Here is an 18,665-nt window from a genome sequence, read left to right as displayed (position 1 = left end):
AGTTTAGGTTAATTACACAGAGGGGCCTACCACGCCATCAAGTTTCAAGTTTTATTAGTCGTATAAAACTAATCGACGGAGCTGTAGTGGAACATTTTGAGAGCTTCAAGTTCCTTGGTGTCCACATCACCAACAAACTATCATGGCCCAAGCACACCAAGACAGTCGTGAAGAGGGCACGACAAAGCCTATTCCCCCTCGCGAGACTGAAAAGATTTGGCATGGGTCCTCAGATCCTCAGAAGGTTCTACAGCTGCACCATCGAGAGCATCCTGACTGGTTGCACCACTGCCTGGTATGGTAACTGCACCGACCTCCGACCGCAAAGCACTTCAGAGGGTAGTGCGTACGGCCCAGTACATCACTGGAGCCAAGCTTCCTGCCATCCAGGACCTCTATACCAGGTGGTGTCAGAGGCAGGCCCTACAAATTGTCAAAGACTTCAGCCACCCTAGTCATAGACTGTTCTCTCTGCTACTGCACGGCAAGCAGTACCGGAGCACCAAGTCTAGGTCCAAAAGGCTTCTTAACAGCTTCTACCTCCAAGCCACAAGACTCCTGATCAGCTACTCAAACGGCTACCCAGACCCCTCTTTATGCTGCTGCTACTCTCTTTATAATCTATACATAGTCACTTTAACTCTACCTACATGTACATATTACCGTAATTACCTTGACTAACCAGTGCCCCCGCACATTGACTCTGTACCTGTACCCCCTGTATATAGCCTCGCTTGTTATTTTACTGTTCATTATTTAACTTTTATTTTCTGTTTTTTAAAACGTATTTTATTTTTCTTAACTTCTTAAAGCATTGTTGGTTAAGGGCTTGTAAGTAAGCATTTCACTGTAAGGTCTACACCTGTTGTATTCGGCACATGTGACAAATAACATTTAATTTGATATGTACAGGATTCACATGGTATACACCGTCCTTCTCGACAATACAACAACAATAAGAAAAGATAAGAATACAAACATAATGTAAATGGTTCAATAGAATACTATCTTATTTGTTAGCATAAGTATAATACAGGAAGGCACATTTTTATAGTCCAATATTCACACATCTATCATCATAGATGAGAAGCAGTTTCCTCACTTGCTCTTCATTTTATCCACTTTGGATCCTATATGTTCTAACAAAAACATCCTCCTTACTCTTTCTCTGCAATAATGCCTGTCTTTTTCTCATCCACCATACTCAACAAAACAATGTTTACCTCAGAAACCTGGATAGTAGTTTTGATATAATTTTTATTCTTTAGGGTTTCATTTGTTCTTAATTTTGATCATGCTAACAAACCCTAGTTTGTGTATAAGAGAGAGTAGACTGATGCATTTATTTTTTTTATATATTTTTTTATGATATTGCCACAAGACCCCATACAAAACCTTGAGATGTCATTGCACAGTATTTGGCTTGAACTCTTGACTTGAAATCAAGGTGCACGTTCAGGCAACAAGGGCAGGAAACTGACTACATTTGTGTGTCAGGAAAATTGGCATTAAGCAGATGATACACGCACAAAAGCTAGCGGCTGGTATCAACGTCACAGAAGATAAATAAAGCCTCTGACAGTGCAGGGAGTGTGAACTGTGAGGCCTTGCAGAAGAAACTCAAGGGGGATGCATCATAAAGGTATGTGTTGGCAGCCGAGCACTTTCTGCGGTTGCTTCTCAAGATTTAGTTTATGCTCGTATCCTTATCTTTATTTGTTATTGTTGCATTGTCGAGAAGGAACCTGCAAGTAAGCATTTGGTTGGAAGATGTATACCATGTGTATCCTGTACAAACGACTAATAAAACTTGAAGAGAAAGTACTTCAGATGAGATGCAATTGTCTAGAGCACTTTAGATTCTCCTGTGCTGGCCAGACATTCACCAGAAGTACAGTAGCTGCAGTCTTTACGCGATAGGGCTGATTTATGTTGTACTGTAGTTATGATGGCTGCCTTTGTATTGCATACCTCTGATACAGAACACACCTACGAAGTCATTTATGGCGTTTTATTTTCTGACGTAAATCCGTGTAACGATGACGTCTTAATTCCCGCAAAAGAGGCTGCTGTCTTCTTACTACTTTGTAGGCCTACACCTTTTCTAGTTGGTTGTCCCTCCCAGATTTGTCCGTTCTCGTCTGTCAACAGTTTTAGATGTTGCACATATTCATTCAGTTTGCTATCACACTCACAGTGACCAGACTGGACACACACCTTGCACTTGCTGTGACAGACTCATGTCCCTGCCAGGCCTAGCAAGAGGACTGCCCACACACCTCTTTGATGCACTTAGTCCCCCTTCGTCTGGAGCAATTAATCATACAGAGGGGGTTGATAAACAAACTATGTTCATTATAACCAAACATGGACTAATGTGGAAAACTCCATAACATAAGACTGCCCTGGTTACCCTTGACTAACAGTCATGGAAGACAAACAGGCCTTTATAGAAAAATGTATAGTGTCTGTGTGTGTTCTGTCTGGTCCCCTGATTTTAATATCTAGCCTCCCATGTTCTCTTCGGTATCAGCTCCAGCCAAGCCTACAGACCTCCCCACCCTCTCTCCCAATCTCTGTCCCACTCAGACTGTTTCCACGCTGCAACTGAGTGACAGATTGATGAGCACATGTTTGGGTGTGTTTTCATGGGTTGGGTCTGACCCAGGGCTATGCAGGGGAGGGGACACAATCTGATGCACTTTGACACACTCCAGGACACCCCCAGTCCACTCCTGATAAGAGTCACTGAAGTGTCAAATTCTTATTTTAGAATTTAGCTGTCCCTTTGGTCTGTGTTGTAGTATGTGTACCCGTAGGCTACCGATATGTTTTTTGGATCCTGCCCAGATGCAGCGGATAGGAATGAGCTCGATAGTGAACTGCCAGGGAACATACACACCATACTTTAAACATTACAGGAGAGTTGGCTACAGTTTATTTCCAAAAATAACTTATTTTGTACTCCCTAACCACAGAATCTGCTAGAGATGTTCTTGCAGGGCCACAAAGCTGTTGGGAGGCCAATTAAACCAAACATTCCCTGCTGAACTTTTTAACGACCCAGCTCATTAGAAGTGAGATCTCGCTCCTTATCCCCCAATCACCTGCACAGAGGTAGATGTGACTAATTGGGGGATTGTTGTCAATGAAAAGTTCTAAAACTGGGAGATCAAACACTGTCATTTAACACTCAAATAAAATGTTATTGGTCACATGCGCCAATTACAAAAGGGGTAGACTTTACAGTGAAATGCTTACTTACGAGCCCATTCCCATCAGTACAGAGTTAAAAAGTAAGACAAATATTTGCTAAATAAAAAAGGAAATAGCGCCAAGTCTAGGTCCAAGAGGCTTCTAAAACAGCTTCTACCCCCAAGCGATAAGACTCCTGAACACCTAATCAAATAGTTACCCAGACTATTTGCATTATCCCCCCCCCCCCTCTCTTTTACACTGCTGCTACTCTCTGTTGTTATCATCTATGCTTAGTCACTTTAATAACTCTACCTACATGTACACATTACCTGTCCTAACCGGTGCCCCCGCACATTGACTCTGTACCCTGTGTATATAGTCTCGCTATTGTTATTTTACTGCTGCTCTTTAATTACTTGTTACTTTTATTTCTTATTCTTATCCGTATTTTTTTAACTGCATTGTTGGTTAGGGGCTCGTAAGTAAGCATTTCACTGTAAGGTCTTCACCTGTTGTATTCGGTGCTTGTGACTAATACGATTTGATTTGATTTGATTTGAAGAGACTTACTTGGGCCAAGAAACACAAGCAATGGACATTAGACTGGTGGAAATCTCTCCTTTGGTCTGATGAGTCCAAATTTGAGATTTTTGTTTCCAACCACTGTGTCTTTGTGAGTGCAGAGTAGGTGAACGGATAATCTCCGCATGTGTGGTTTCCACCGTGAAGCATGGGGGTGCTTTGCTGGTGACACTGTCAGTGATTTTTTTGTATTTCAAGGAATACTTAACCAGTATGGCTACCACAGAATTCTGCAGCGATACGCCATCCTATCTGGTTTGCGCTTTGTGGGACTATAATTTGTTTTTCAACAGGACGATGACCCAACACACCTCCAGGCTGTGTAAAGGCTATTTGACCAAGAAGGATAGTGATGAAGTGCTGCATCAGATGACCTGGCCTCCACAATCACCCGACCTCAACCCAATTGAGATGGTTTTGGATGAGTTAGACCGCAGAGTGAAGGAAAAGCAGCCAACAAGGGCTCAGCATATGTGGGAACTCCTTCAAGACTGTTGGAAAAGCATTCCAGGTGAAGCTGGTGGAGAGATTGCCAAGTGTGAGCAAAGCTGTCATCAAGGCAAAGGGTGGCTACTTTGAAGAATCTAAAATCTAAAATATATTTAGATTTGTTAAACACTTTCTTTTGTTTGGTAGATGATTCCATATGTGTTATTTCATAGTTGTGATGTCTTCACTATTATTCTACAATGTAGAAATTAGTAAAAATAAAGAAAAACCCTTGAATGAGTAGGTGTGTCCAAACTTTTCACTGGTACTGTGTGTGTATAGATAGATAGATAATTTCAAAAAGGGATGTAGTAACATCCGCTATCAAAAGTGTGCGAGTTTGAAAATGTGTCCATTAGGCCTATGGATTTATATATATATATATATATATATATATATATTTTTTTTTTATCAGCATGAATTAGATTGAGCAATAAAAGCCCCACTTTTATTCCATAGTCTGGTATCCACACTATACAGCTGTTGTTAGTGCATTTTTCACTGGCTGTCCACTAGTTTCAAAAACAATGATTGATAGGTAGTTTATACTTCTTGAATTCAACCATTATTGGGTGTAAATACACATTTAGATTTGTGAACAGCCATCCACAACAACCACAATCCGTAAGGTGCAAATAGCTTAATTAGAGTGCAGCAGTGTGTCATATTAATGCGCTATGTAGATATCAATAATAAGTGATATCCGTATCACCGTGGACTACACCACTGCTGTCATCCTTACCTCCAAGCGTTTATTCAAGTTGGATAATCTTTGAATTCTGACTGCAGTCTCACAATTGGAAGACAGCTTGGACTGTAGCCTACATAAACCTATTCTTGCTCTTTTCCCGTGATCCATCGAACCCATTTGGTGTGTCATCATAGTGTCTGACTTGTGGTCAGACTCACTCAGGTGGAACAAACTTACACTTGCACCTTTTTTCAATGCTGATTTGAATGTCATTGAGAAAACACAAACATCCTTTCTGAATTTAAAAGTAATCCTCGAAGTAATCATCATTTTAAAACGTATCTCTAATCTGATTACAATATTTTTGCTGGTAACAGATTACATGTAATTCGTTACTCCCCAACCCTGGGTTTAGGGTAGGGGTAAAAGTGTCTAGGAAATCAGAATATATATAATAAACAGAGTAGCAGCAACGTGTGTGTGTGTGTGTGTGTGTGTGTGTGTGTGTGTGTGTGTGTGTTGGAGTGTCAGTGTAGTATGTGTGTGGGTAGAGTCTAGGGAGTGTACATATAGCCAGTGCAAGAGAGTCAGTTCAGAACACTTTTAAGATAAATTAATAATGAAGGGCGTCAATGTAAATAGTCCAGGTAGCCATTTGATGAACTGTTCAGCAGGCTTATGGCTTGGGGGTAGAAGCTGTTCAGGTGCCTTTTGTTCCAGACTTGGCACTCCGGTACTGCTTAACGTGTGGTAGCAGAGAGAACGGTCTAGGACTTGGAGTGCTGGAGTCTTTGACCTTTGACTCTAGCCACCTGTAAGGTGTGTAGTGTCTAGGAAAAAGGTGAGGTCAGGGAGTAGGTTGTCTTGTTGTTGAGACAGAGGTTTTGTATAGTACAAGGCTCAGGGGCATTGGCCTTTCTCAGCCCAATCCAGGGTGGATGATGATTACTGTGGCATTTTATTGAGCGTCTGCAGCTACTGTAGCGTGAGAGCGATTAGAGCCAACATGCCTGAGTTTGCCTGTTCTATGAAACTAAACTACTGGCTTTGCAGGCTTTTATTCCAGCCCTGGCCTGTCTGTGGCACAATGTAAAAAAGGCTGTCTCAATTACAGTCTCATCTATAGTACAGCAAATATGTTATATACATATGTTGGTGGACTGGCTTTGTGCAAGAGTGACATTGCGTATGTTGTGGGTAGCGGTTTCCTGAGAAATAAGCCACTTTTGTATGTTTCCTAACTACAGGGCTTGAAAACCTCCACTGATGTTTTTATCCCTGGGTGCAGACTCTACGTCTGCTTTTCATGTGTGTGTTTCAGTGTGTGTGTTGTGTGTCTGTCTCTCTCTCTCTCTCTCTCTCTGTGTCTCTGTCTCTGTCTGTGTGTGTGTGTTGTCTCTGTGTGCACCTAGAAACTCCACCTGAGTACATATGTGTGCACCCTCACCCCCTGCAACCCCTTATTCGTGGAATCCAACAATGCACCATGTCATTACTTAGCTGTAGGGGGAACGAAGCCACATTGGGAGGCATGTCGATCCCACATGTCGTCCTTAACTAGGCTAGGGCTGCCAGGCGAGAGAGCGAGATAGAGAGAGACCCAGTAGCAGCAGAAACTGACAAGTCCAGACATACAAAGAAGAACAAGATCAGAAGGTATCAGAAAACTTTTAAACTATTTTTATTTTTACTGGAGTTTTCTATTCACTATAAACATTTTCTCCGTCCGCCTTTTTAATACGGTAGGTGTGCAAGTTATACTTTTGACCATTTTGCAACCATCTCCAACTTTACCATCTGCTTCTGGCATACTCGATGAAGTCTTGGATTTTCCTTTCCTCAAAAGATGCCAACGCTGCCGCAGTTTCTTGAATCCAATTCCTTCTTTACTGAAAGGTTGTGTTTTCAGTCTCTTTCACTTTAACTGTTGATATCCTCCTGAGAAGCTCAAAACGGTTGAGGGGACTCGTATGGGCCCTGGTTGCAGCCCCCACAGCTAGCACCTCTGGGGACGGAGGAAGCTCTCCCACACTGCGGAGAGAGGTCAACCCTCGCTCTGCCCTCCTCACTCGTTCCTCATTCCCTTCTCTTTTTCACATTGCTGAAGGTTACTGGATCATGGAGGATTTCCCCTTTCTGTAGAGACAGATGGAAAGACAGAGAAAGACTGTGAGAGACTTTGTTTTAAGAGAGGACATTTTTATCTTTCAAGGACTTTCTACAGCAGTTCTATTTAAGAATCCGTCTCTGGAGTTTGGACAACAGAAGAGACAACCTCAAAATGGAATGCTAATACAGCTATTCAAGAAAGCTATCTGGAGCACCGACTGAAGACTGCTGGTCTTGTTGAGACTTGTGTAGCCTACAGCACTTGGGGTTCCTATATTTTCTGCTTCTCCCCAGCCTCTCCCCTTCTCATGACCTACAGTTACCCCAGTATCCTGGTGCGTCAGAAGGGCTTGCGTCCTTTCTTCCCCTCCACCTGGCTCTCCCTGCCCAAAGGGCAGCACACCTGTGATCGGGGGGCTGGTCGGGGGACACCCACCTACCCACCCACCGCTCCCGGGGTCTTCCCAGGCGGTAGCAGCATGTGGTGGCTACAGCCCTGGCAGGAGAGCCCTTCGGAGAGGATGAGCTCCATCTGAGCTCCAGCTCGTCTCACAGTTGTTGTGGGTGTGTGGAGCCTCTTTTTTCGTTGTCAGCCCAGCAAGTCATACTCTAGCAGCCAGAAGCTTTGACCCACAATGAACAAAGATCACCGATTTCCAAGGAAAGGGAGCCTGTTTGGCTATGGCCCAAGCAGCCATGGTCGGAGACACTCCTGCTTAGGGTATGTATGTAGGACCGAATCTTGTATGGGGTTCGTGGTTATCTTGAGTCTTTTTTAGGTTTTAAATGGCCTTTGTTTTTTGCAGTCAATTCAAACTCAATCCAAGCAGTTGTGGTTTCAGACTAAACATGATTTTTTGTTATTGTCATATACAGCGGGTTAGGTGCAGTGAAATGTGTTTGTGTCCTTCTGGTTCATGTACAACATGACTGCACAGCACAGGTTTGTATTAGGTGCCGATTTAGCTTTTCGAAGTAGCTGTGATGCCTGTGTGAAAATGTTTGTGGCTATGATTTTGTTTGTAAAAGCAGTACAATTACTTTACAGAAGTTTATCCAACAGCTTTTAGTTTGAGGAAGCGAGTAAGTTTTTCAAACAGGCACATTTTTGCCCAGTGGACTTCCTGTTTTTTGGGGTTAAATGGAGCAACTGAATTTATTGTAACATGTTCAGTTTCAGAAATTATAGTTTTTTTATTTGTTTTTTGTTTTACAATTTTTCTCAATCGCATACAAGCAATTTTTGGATCAATTTTGTTGATTTTCAAAAAATAGCTCACCAGATATAATAGAACTCTGTAGCCTTTTGCAAAACAGTAAATGTGTTTTCAAAATGTAGTTGCCTTCTCAAAACATAAATACAAGAAGAACATACAATTGAAGTCAGAAGTTTACATACACTTAGGTTGGAGTCATTAAAACTCATTTTTCAACCACTCCACACATTTCTTGTTAACAAACTATAGTTTTGGCAAGTCGGTTTAGGCCATCTACTTTGTAGATTTTTCCAATAATTGTTTACAGACAGATTATTTCACTTATAATTCACGATATCACAATTCCAGTGGGTCAGAAGTTTACATACACTAAGTTGACTGTGCCTTTAAACAGCTTGGAAAATTCCAGAAAATGATGTCATGGCTTTAGAAGCTTCTGATAGGCTAATTTACATGATTTGAGTCAATTGGAGGTGTACCTGTGGATGTATTTTAAGGCCTACCTTCAAACTCAGTGCCTCTTTGCTTGACATCATGGGCAAATCAAAAGAAATCAGCCAAGACCTCAGATTTTTTTTTTTTTTAGACCTCCACAAGTCTGGTTCATCCTTGGGAGCAATTTCCAAATGCCTGAAGGTACCACGTTCATCTGTACAAACAATAGTACGCAAGTATAAACACCATGGGACCACACAGCCGTCATACCGCTCAGGAAGGGGACTCGTTCTGTCTCCTAAAGATGAACGTACTTTGGTGCGAAAAGTGCAAATCAATCCCAGAACAACAGCAAAGGAACTTGTAAAGATGCTGGAGGAAACGGGTACAAATGTATCTATATCCACAGTAAAACAAGTCCTATATCGACATAACCTGAAAGGTCGCTCAGCAAGGAAGAAGCCACTGCTCCAAAACCGGCATTAAAAAAGCCAGTCTACGGTTTGCAACTGCACATGGGGACAAAGATTGTACTTTTTGGAGAAATGTCCTCTGGTCTGATGAAACAAAAATAGAACTGTTTGGCCATAATGACCATCGTTATGTTTGGAGGAATAAGGGGGAGGCTTGCAAGCCGAAGAACACCATCCCAACCGTGAAGCACGGGGGTGGCAGCATCATGTTGTGGGGGTGCTTTGCTGCAGGAGGGACTGGTGCACTTCACAAAATAGATGGCATCATGACGAAGGAACATTATGTGGATATATTGAAGCAACATCTCAAGACATCAGTCAAGAAGTTAAAGCTTGGTCGCAAATGGATCTTCCAAATGGACAATAACCCCAAGCATACTTCCAACGTTGTGGCAAAATGGCTTAAGGACAACAAAGTCAAGGCATTGGAGTGGCCATCACAAAGCCCTGACCTCAATCCTATAGAACATTTGTGGCAGAACTGAAAAGGCATGTGCGAGCATGGAGGCCTACACACCTGACTCAGTTACACCAGCTCTGTCAGGAGGAATGGGCCAAAATTCACCCAACTTATTGTGGGACGCTTGTGGAAGGCCACCTAAAACGTTTAACCCAAGTTAAGCAATTTAAAGGCAATGCTACCAAATACTAATTGAGTGAATGTAAACTTCTGACCCACTGGGAATGTGATGAAAGAAATAAAAGCTGAAATAAATCATTCTCTCTACTATTATTCTCACATTTCACATTCTTAAAATAAAGTGGTGATCCTAACTGACCTAAGCCAGAGACCTGAGTTTAAATGTATTTGACTAAAGTGTATGTAAAATTCCGACTTCAACTGTAAATACATAAATGCCTTCTCAAAACTAAAAAATCCCAGTAGATCAATATATTTTCTTTGCAGTTACTAAATCATGATTGTCAAAATTAGAAGTACTATCCAAAGGTGCAGCATTATGGGCAATTACTCTCCTTTTATGCACCAAACAATTTCATACACCAAATATTATAAAAAAATATATTAAAAGTGGGCTGCGTTCATTCATCAGTATCATCACAATCCAATTCCATGCTGTATTCAATACAAAGGATTTGTCATTGTTTTGTAGGCTTTCCATTGGTGAAGTAACACTATCCACAATATAAATAAGGAAAGGTGAATAAAAAGGAGGAACACAACTGATATTAATCCAAAGCAAAGCTGTATTAGGTAACAATGTTGAAGATGACGACTTGGAGGTAACACAACTTTATTCTCTGCATCTCTGCAATATTATAAAAAATCATGAGAATTAGACAGTCCCTGTTGCCTAGATCTTTCCATATGTTGTACATGGTATGACGCTGCTGGGGTGCATTAGGTTTTACTGAGTGTCAGAAACAGTGAAATCAATTGTACACTTTCTCTTCTGATGAAAAACAACAGTGAATTTTCTATTCACTGATAATATTTGTATTTAAGGTTATGCAAAAGGTGGTCTAAGATATGCACGTCCGGTATTAAGGCAATAAAATGGTCAGAAGTTCTGTAAATGTATTCAAGCATTTGATCATTGCTGTTCTGCTATAGATACGTTTCAACACAGATCCAAAAATTGCTTGTACACAATTAAGAAACTACTACACAGAAAAGTGTTGCAGTGTGAACAGGCTGGGCTGTGTGTGGACTGGAGATCAGATGTGTCTGTCTGTGTGAGCGTGTCTGTGAATGCACGGTGTATGTCATGTTTTAAAAAAAATACCTGTCTGGGTAAAAGTTTGCTTGTGTGTGTGTGTGTGTGCACGTGTACTTGTGTGCGCGTACGTCTGTGTGTGCGCGTACTCGTGTGTGTGTGTGTGTGTGTGTGTGCGCGTACGCGTGTGTGTGTGTAAGTACGGGTGTACTCTGCCTGCTCTGTACACTGTGCTGTAACAGCCTGTGGGAAAGGAGAATAGGATCGATAACACCTCCCCTGTCTGCTGATGTCACAACTGGGACGGGGTGGAGGGAGTCACTCTAGTGGAACACTGTGTGGGTGTGTGATTTGTGTGTGGGTCCGAGTGGGTGTCTGAGTGAGTGTGTGAATAGCCACATGATAGTCCTATGGAGCCACCCTCCACACTGGTTTATATTCGTATACTGTGTGTGCTTTCACCCAGCCGTCTCCTATTAGGAGTGAGGCACCGCTGGATGGGTGGCACAATGTGGTATTAGCTTCTCCAGGTTAACAGTTGGCCGGGGTCACCAGTGACTCACCCACTGATCAGAGATCCCACCACCACCAGAGGCCTGACTAGCTAGGTCAGCCCTCGAGTTCAGATGGGCAGTATTCTGGGTTTGGGTTTGTGTGGCTCAGTTGGTAGAGCACGGTGCTTGCAATGCCAGAGATGTGGGTTCGATTCTCACAGGGAACCAGTAAGAAAATATATCCACTCACTATTGTAGTTCACTCTGGATGAGAGCGTCTGCTAAATGACTAAAATGTAACATTTGTTTGCATTTTTGAGTTTCAACATCTTGCTTTGTTAATACTGTGTCTCTATAGTGAAAATCTGGCCACACATGTCCTCTTTATGCTTCTGTCCTCTTTATGCTTCTGTCCTCTTTATGCTTCTGTCCTCTTTATGCTTCTGTCCTCTGCTGACTTCTGCCACACTGAGAGATACACAAAGCAAGTCAGTCAGAAGTTACTGGGCACTCGAGTCTCCAGACTGAGATTACGTTAGACCAGAGAATTGTCATCTCTCAATCAGCCATGCACGTTTCTAACAGCCGCTTCAAATGTAGTTTGCCACAAAGAGAGAGAATGTAGGGCTGTGACGAAAACATTATCGCAATATCTTTTCCTTGGCAAAAATGAAATCACGAAGCAGACCAAATTCAACTTACTGTATGTAAAATATTCTGTGCTATAGCTCGGAAAATAAATAAATGTGACTCTGGATTATAACAAAATGATGTTTGTTTGCAACAATATGGCTGTTCTTCTAAAGAAGTTAAATTCGCTTTGTGTTTTGTTTCCTTGCCACAATACTAATGAGTATCGCGATACTGGTATCGTCCCGGCCCTAGTATAATGTAGCAAAACACCTTTGAAACGCCAGATTAAAACTCTGTATTCTTATTGGACGAGTTCCTTTTGGTGCCTCCTGAATAAGACCCAAGCAGCCCAAAGAACTGGAATGATAAGCATGGCAACAATGACAGCCCTGGTCTGTCCCCCTAAAATAAAGCCCCCGAGCCTGGAATAGTTCCCAGACCCCGCCAGGGCGGCTGCAACAGTGGCTCATGTGCGTCACTACTCCAGCTCCATGTATTCAGCATGACTGCCCTTCCCCATCACCCATCACCCTCCTCCCAAAATCCTATTGATTCCTTCATGCCCGGCTGTAGGAGATTCAGTCATTTAGGACTAATTTGTGTTCTGCTGCGTGCTGTATCTGTCCCTTGTAGTAGCTGGTCATACATCCTTAATGTAACCACATCTCAAGGCCTTCCAATTAAAGGACTGGGCTTGATATCTGGCAAAAGAGTGACTCTTACATATTGCTCTTATTATTTTGTATATTATATTCATCTTTAGTTTTCATGTTTCAGAAGGGGAACGAATAGTGTGTCAGGAGGAGGTTATGAGATGGTTGGTGTGGATTGAATATTGTTTCGGTTTAGTATCGCAGTATGAAGTGACATCTACTGGATAAAGCCTCTTGGTTCATGTTTCACATGAACAAATTTGTTCAGTCAATTCCAAGGAGGTTTTGAGAAGTTTAGAAATGTGATATGTTTTGAAAGGCAGAATCTCAGGGGAATACCATCAATTCAACTGAGTGTTTACATTTGCAACTCTGCTATAGATCTGTAACATATACTTGTGTATGGAAAGAGTCATTCAGTTTTTAGACTACATGTATGGTTTTAAAACTTCTGCTGTCGGCTACTCAACAGAAATGGTTTTGGAAACATTTACAGTTTCTTACGTTTGGGGAACTAACAAACAGTGGATTAACTTTATCTTTACTCTCTAAAATGAACCACATTTCTGAGAATGATAATATGCTTTTCTTACAACATAATGTAAATAGTTTGCACATTTCCTATTTAGGTGCAATGTTAGAATTATGAATTGATCTCCACGTGAGGGTGTTAGAAAGTCAGTGATGCAGTACCAAAGAGACCTGTGTTCACCATCAGTGGAAGAAGATAAGTGCAAATGATAAGCCTTTAATCATTTGTCTTTGTCATAAAACATTTAAAACTTGACACTCCAGCCATGCCCCAGAGGGGGACAGTGCTGCGGGGAACACTCTGCTCAGGATATGGTTGCTGACAGGGAAGGGGAATGCAGCATGGTACTGAGGCACATTCTTAGTGCCTAAGCCACCCAGCCCGCCGTCTTTTTCATGACCCAGCACGTTTGTCAGGCACGTTGCTCAATGATCCGAGGGTCCGATGTACAGTATGTATGCCCTTGTCTGTCATAGATTGTCCAGATCATTAAGATGCTTTTAATAGTCCTCCTAACTGGAATATTATTACCCTCAGTGCTGTCAGGACTTCAGTGTTGGGACCAATTCCATTTCAATTCAGTCAATCCAGAGGTGATTGGATTGAATTAACCCTGTCCAGATTTGATTGTTGAGTTGAACCCTGTAGGGCTTTATGGTATTAGCTTTGAAACTTTTTGGGGGGGAGATACTCCGCTCTGCACTTGTTTTTTTTTATTGTAACGTTCTCCCCCGGTCTTCCCAAGATGGCTGCTATCACCGGTGCGATTGCAGACAGGGCAATTCTACACTGAACAAAAATATAAACATCCCAAACTTGCTCAATAGGTGAAATGTGTGGTGAGATGCAGGCCATGGAAGAACTGGAACATTTTCAGCTTCCAGAAATTGTGCTGAAACATGAGGTGATGGCGGCAGATGAATGGCACAACGATGGGCCTCAGGATCTCGTCACGGTATCTCTGTGCATTGAAATTGCCATCGATAAAATGCAGATGTTCGTTGTCCGTAGCTCGCCCAAACGACGCCATACACACTGTCTGCCATCTGCCAGGTACAGTTGAAACCGGTATTAATCTATGAAGAGCACATTTCTCCAGCGAGCCAGTGGCCATCGAAAATGAGCATTTGCCCACTGAAGTCGGTTGTGACGGCTGAACTGCAGTCAGGTCAAGACTCTGGTAAGGATGACGAGCACACAGATGAGCTTCCCTGATACGCTTTCTGACAATTTGTGCCTAAATTCTTCGATTGTGCAAACCCACAGTTTAGACGTACTGCCAAATTCCCTAAGACGGCTGATGGAGCCGGCTGATGGTAGAGAAGTTAACATTAAATTCTCTGGCAACAGCTCTGGTGGACATTCCTGCAGAGAGCATGCCAACTGCACGCTCCCTCAAAACATCTGTGGCATTGTGTTGTGTGAAAAAACTGCATGTTTTAAAGTGACCTTTTATTGTCCCTAGCACAAGGTGCACCTGTGTAATGGTCATGCTGTTTAATCAGCTTCTTGATGTGCCACGCCTGTCAGATAGATGGATTATCATGGAAAAGGAGAAATGCTCACCAAAAGGGATGTAAACAAATTCTTGCACAACATTTTGAGAGAAATAAGCTTTTTGTGCATATGGAACATTTCTGGGGTCTTTTATTCAACTCATGAAACATGGGACCAACCCTTTACATGTTGTGTTTATATTTTTGTTCAGTATATTTTAATCGCAGTATGCCTGTCATTGGTGTGTGTGACAGATTCATGATATCCTCGTTCCCAGAGAGGGTCAGAGGTCATTTACCTGGGTTGTGTTCATTAGGCACTATACGGAAAACGATAGAGAACATTTTGCATTGGAAGTTCCCAGAGAGGGTTTAGAGGTCATTTACCTGTGTTTTTTTTCATTAGGCACTGAAAATGAGCGTGGACATGACCAGCTAGTGTCTGTTTGATGTTTAAAGAACATAACCCTGCTGCAGTGACTGAAGGGGAGAAAGTAACGACTATACTCCAAAGTATGTATTTTTATTTTTGTAACCGTTTTCACATTGGGTTATGTGAGTGCTCTCAGGAAGTATTTTTCTTTCTTTCTTTGACAGCATGCATCCTCTCATTGTAAAAACCCTTGTGTTTTGAGGCGTGTGTGGGGCCCATGAATGGTACAGCTACATGCCAATACGGGGTACAGGAAATGTTGTAACACCCCCACCAATCCCCTTCTCCCCCCTTATGGCCTCGTGGTCCTCCTCCTCACCTACCTCTCTGTGGGTAACGTCCTTGATGTTCAAAAGGCTCCCCTTTACCCTTCCCCTCCCACATGTCTGCCAACACGTCGACCCGGGCTCTGTGCCATCTTCCTCAGTGGACAAATATTTACCCCTGATTTCATCAGGGACGCTCTGTGAGCTCATGGGCCATTTCAGTCCACGGCTTCCTCAGACCTTATTGATCTGGGCTTTGGCTCTGGGCAGAAGACTTTTGGAGATTGGCTAGTCTCGAATCAAGACATGTTGCTATGTGAGCTGTCACCTAGCAAACATGCTAAAACAGGAGTGGGCGATCTTACCCTGTGAGGGCTGATATATGGGTGTCAGCTCCAGCCAAGGAGTACCACACCCCATAATACTAATCTCAAACAATCATTGTCTTCAATTTAGGCTTTTCTTAGTAGAAGCTGTTCTCAGTTTTATCGTGACGCGCTACAATGTGTTACTGTCACACTCTCTTTTTCTTTCTTGCATTTTTTTTCGGGGGGGGGGGGTCCTAAGCATTGTCAAGTTTAACTCTTAAAATGCAGAGAGCGTTTAAAGAGTTAAACTTGGAGACTCTCTGAAAGGGCAGGAGCCATGCTGCCTCTGAGACCGCCCCTGTTTTCTCTGACCTCACAGTTCAACTGGTCCACACACAAACACACACATGCTCAGGAAAGGATCACTCACACAGGCACACAAGACACATTATATAGCAAGACCTGCACACAAACGCACCTATTGGGTTTTCGAGAGGGTCCATGCGTATTGCGATGGCTACAGCTGTCAGAGGGAGTTGGGACTTGGTGGTGGAAGACGGGGTTTAGAAAACGCGGAGGAGAGGAATACATGGACACGGAGGTATAAAGAATGCAGGGGGGGGAGAGTGTGAGAACTTTGATCAAGCCTTCCTACAGAGATTGTTAAAATAGACAGTGAGAGCCAGACACAGGAATGGAAAGGACAAAATCAAGCTAGTTAATCTGCATGTTTCATTTTCACCTGCATCCTGATAGAAAAGGAATTCCATCTTGGAGGTTTAAGTTCTAATCACACAGAGAGCTTAACTGATGCTTCTACATTTAGTCATGTAGCAGACTTTATTATCCAGAGTGAGTACATACATTTTTCAAGCTGGTCCCACGTGGGAATCGAACCCACAACTCTGGCGTTGCAAACGCCATGCTCTACCAACTGAGCCAACTGTTGAACATGCACTGGGTGACAAACTCATCCAAGAAAATGTCATTTTTTCCCCTCCCACAACCACGTATGAGGATGTCCCCCGGTAGAAAAATGTTGACTTTTTGAAAAAACACAGCAGCTTTTCAAGAGGAGGATTTTTCAATGTTTTTGACAGGAGGAATGTTGGCGGGAAATACCAAGGAGGATTTTCCTCAAAGCCTTTCTCCCAGATTCTCGCTGAGATTCTCTTGCCGTTTTGGCTTTTCTTGTTGTTGCGGCGTCTTCGGTCCTCTCTGTTTGACATATCATTCATTTGAGCGGCAATGGGAACCAGGTGCGGCGTGAAGAAAGCAACAGGGTCGCGAGAAAGGAGAGTGGCAAGAGAACCACAGCTGTCAAAAGAGGAAGGAAACAAAGAAAAGCAGAAGTAGAAAGAGCAGAGATAAAAAGGGGGAAGAAATATGAGTTTGCCAACAAACTGTGTATTCCTGGCCCCCTCCTCGGACCGGTCGTTCAAAGTGCGGAACGGGAATATCTGTGGATCCCCGTGCGCAGTCAACCGGCCCATTGACATTGTGCAGAAGCGCAGGCGGTAATGCACCATTTTTCCCTCTCGCCTATTTCTCCCAGATGTTGCATGTGTCATTGTCAGCACCCATACACACATTTCTGCTTATGTTTGAGGCCAGTTTCAATTTAACACTGCTCCTTCTTCCTGTCTTTGTACTGGTTTTGTGTCACCCTTGTTACCACGAGCTGTGCTGGGTCTTAGAAGTGGTGGGAAACTTATTTTAAGTTTCTGATGTGGTTTGGTGGTTGGTTGTTTGTCAGTGATGAAGCTGTTGCTATAGCCATGACTGTGACTAGACTATGACTGTCAGGCTAGAATGATGTAGCCAGAAGGTTTATTTTATTGAAGAACACATGGCTTCTCAGCACAGGTGAAGTCTGGGGTCTTCTGGCATTGACACATCAACACACTCGGCGCACACCACACCACACTCAACAGATGGCAATACGTGAAAGGGACCATTATGTTAGCTATATAGTTTGGACCCAGGGACTTGAGTCCACATTAGTCTCAGTGCTCCAGTTAAAGAAGCAAAAAGAAATGTGGCTAATTCTGTATCTGGCATTTAAAAATGCATGACGACAAACACCTGCACCGTGGGAACAAAGTAATGTCAGCCCCAAGTGTTGAAAACTCTTCAAAGGCAACGTCTAATGAACGTTGAGTCAGACATATTGATAGGCCAGGGGTGGTGGCCTGATGAATTGAACATATAGTATGTGCCTAATACAGTTCACACGAAAACTACAGTACCGTAATTTCCGGACTATTAAGCGCACCTGAATATAAGCCGCACCCACTGAATTAAAAAAAATATATATATTTTGAACATAAATAAGCCACACATGTCTATAAGCAGCAGGTGCCTACCGGTACATTGAAACAAATTAACTTTACACAGGCTTTAACGAAACACGGCTTGTAACAAAAATAAATAGGCTTTAACGAAACACGGCTTGTAACAAAAAATTTAAAATTAGCAGTAAGCTTTCGTTGTCTTTTTTGCACTGAGTCAATTCCTAACGCTGCTGTTTCCAACGTCTTATCATCGACTCATTAAGACCAAGCTCCCGTGCAGCAGCTCTATTTCCTTTTCCAACAGCCAGATCAATCGCCTTCAACTTGAAAGCTGCATCATATGCAATTCTCTGTGTCTTTGCCATGATGAGGGTGACAAAATGACTACCGTAATCAGAATGATGGGAAGTTTGAGAGCGCTCGATTTAATCTAAACAGTAAACAGAAAAGTTGTTTGACCTTTACCCGTTTGGCAATTTCATTGGTCTAATGAAAGCTTCATGCCGCCAAAAAACTGAGCACGTCACAGAATGTGTTTTTTTGGAGAAAAAAAAATTTGAAAGCGGGAAAAATCCATATATTAGCCGCGTCATTGTTTAAGCCGCGAGGTTCAAAGCTGGGAAAAAAGTTGCGGCTTATAGTCTGGAATTTATGGTACTGTATAATCTTTCGAATCTCCTAACGAG

The 18,665-nt window shown here is 42.6% G+C and overlaps 1 protein-coding gene across 4 annotated transcripts in view; it reads left to right on the top strand.

Annotated features, from left to right (window-relative positions):
* Nucleotides 1–18,665, top strand: part of LOC106573897 (3',5'-cyclic-AMP phosphodiesterase 4C) — a 153,633-nt gene that overhangs the window by 83,672 nt on the left and 51,296 nt on the right. Inside the window, exon 1 of one of the 4 annotated variants that reach the window (XM_082962743.1) lies at nucleotides 7,070–7,790. The exons of 2 other annotated variants lie outside the window; for them this stretch is intronic. In XM_082962743.1, the coding sequence (XP_082818869.1) occupies nucleotides 7,705–7,790 (86 nt within the window). In that variant the 5' untranslated portion in view covers nucleotides 7,070–7,704. Of the gene's footprint in view, nucleotides 1–7,069; nucleotides 7,791–16,060; nucleotides 17,203–18,665 lie in introns of those variants that run through there. One more of the 4 variants, XM_014149341.3, reaches the window with a different exon arrangement.

Source organism: Salmo salar, chromosome 16 (genome assembly GCF_965601325.2).
Source record: "Salmo salar chromosome 16, fSalSal1, whole genome shotgun sequence".
NCBI classification, from domain to species: domain Eukaryota; kingdom Metazoa; phylum Chordata; class Actinopteri; order Salmoniformes; family Salmonidae; genus Salmo; species Salmo salar.
Note: the sequence above shows the minus strand (reverse complement) of the source record. Positions and strands in the feature narration are given on the sequence as shown.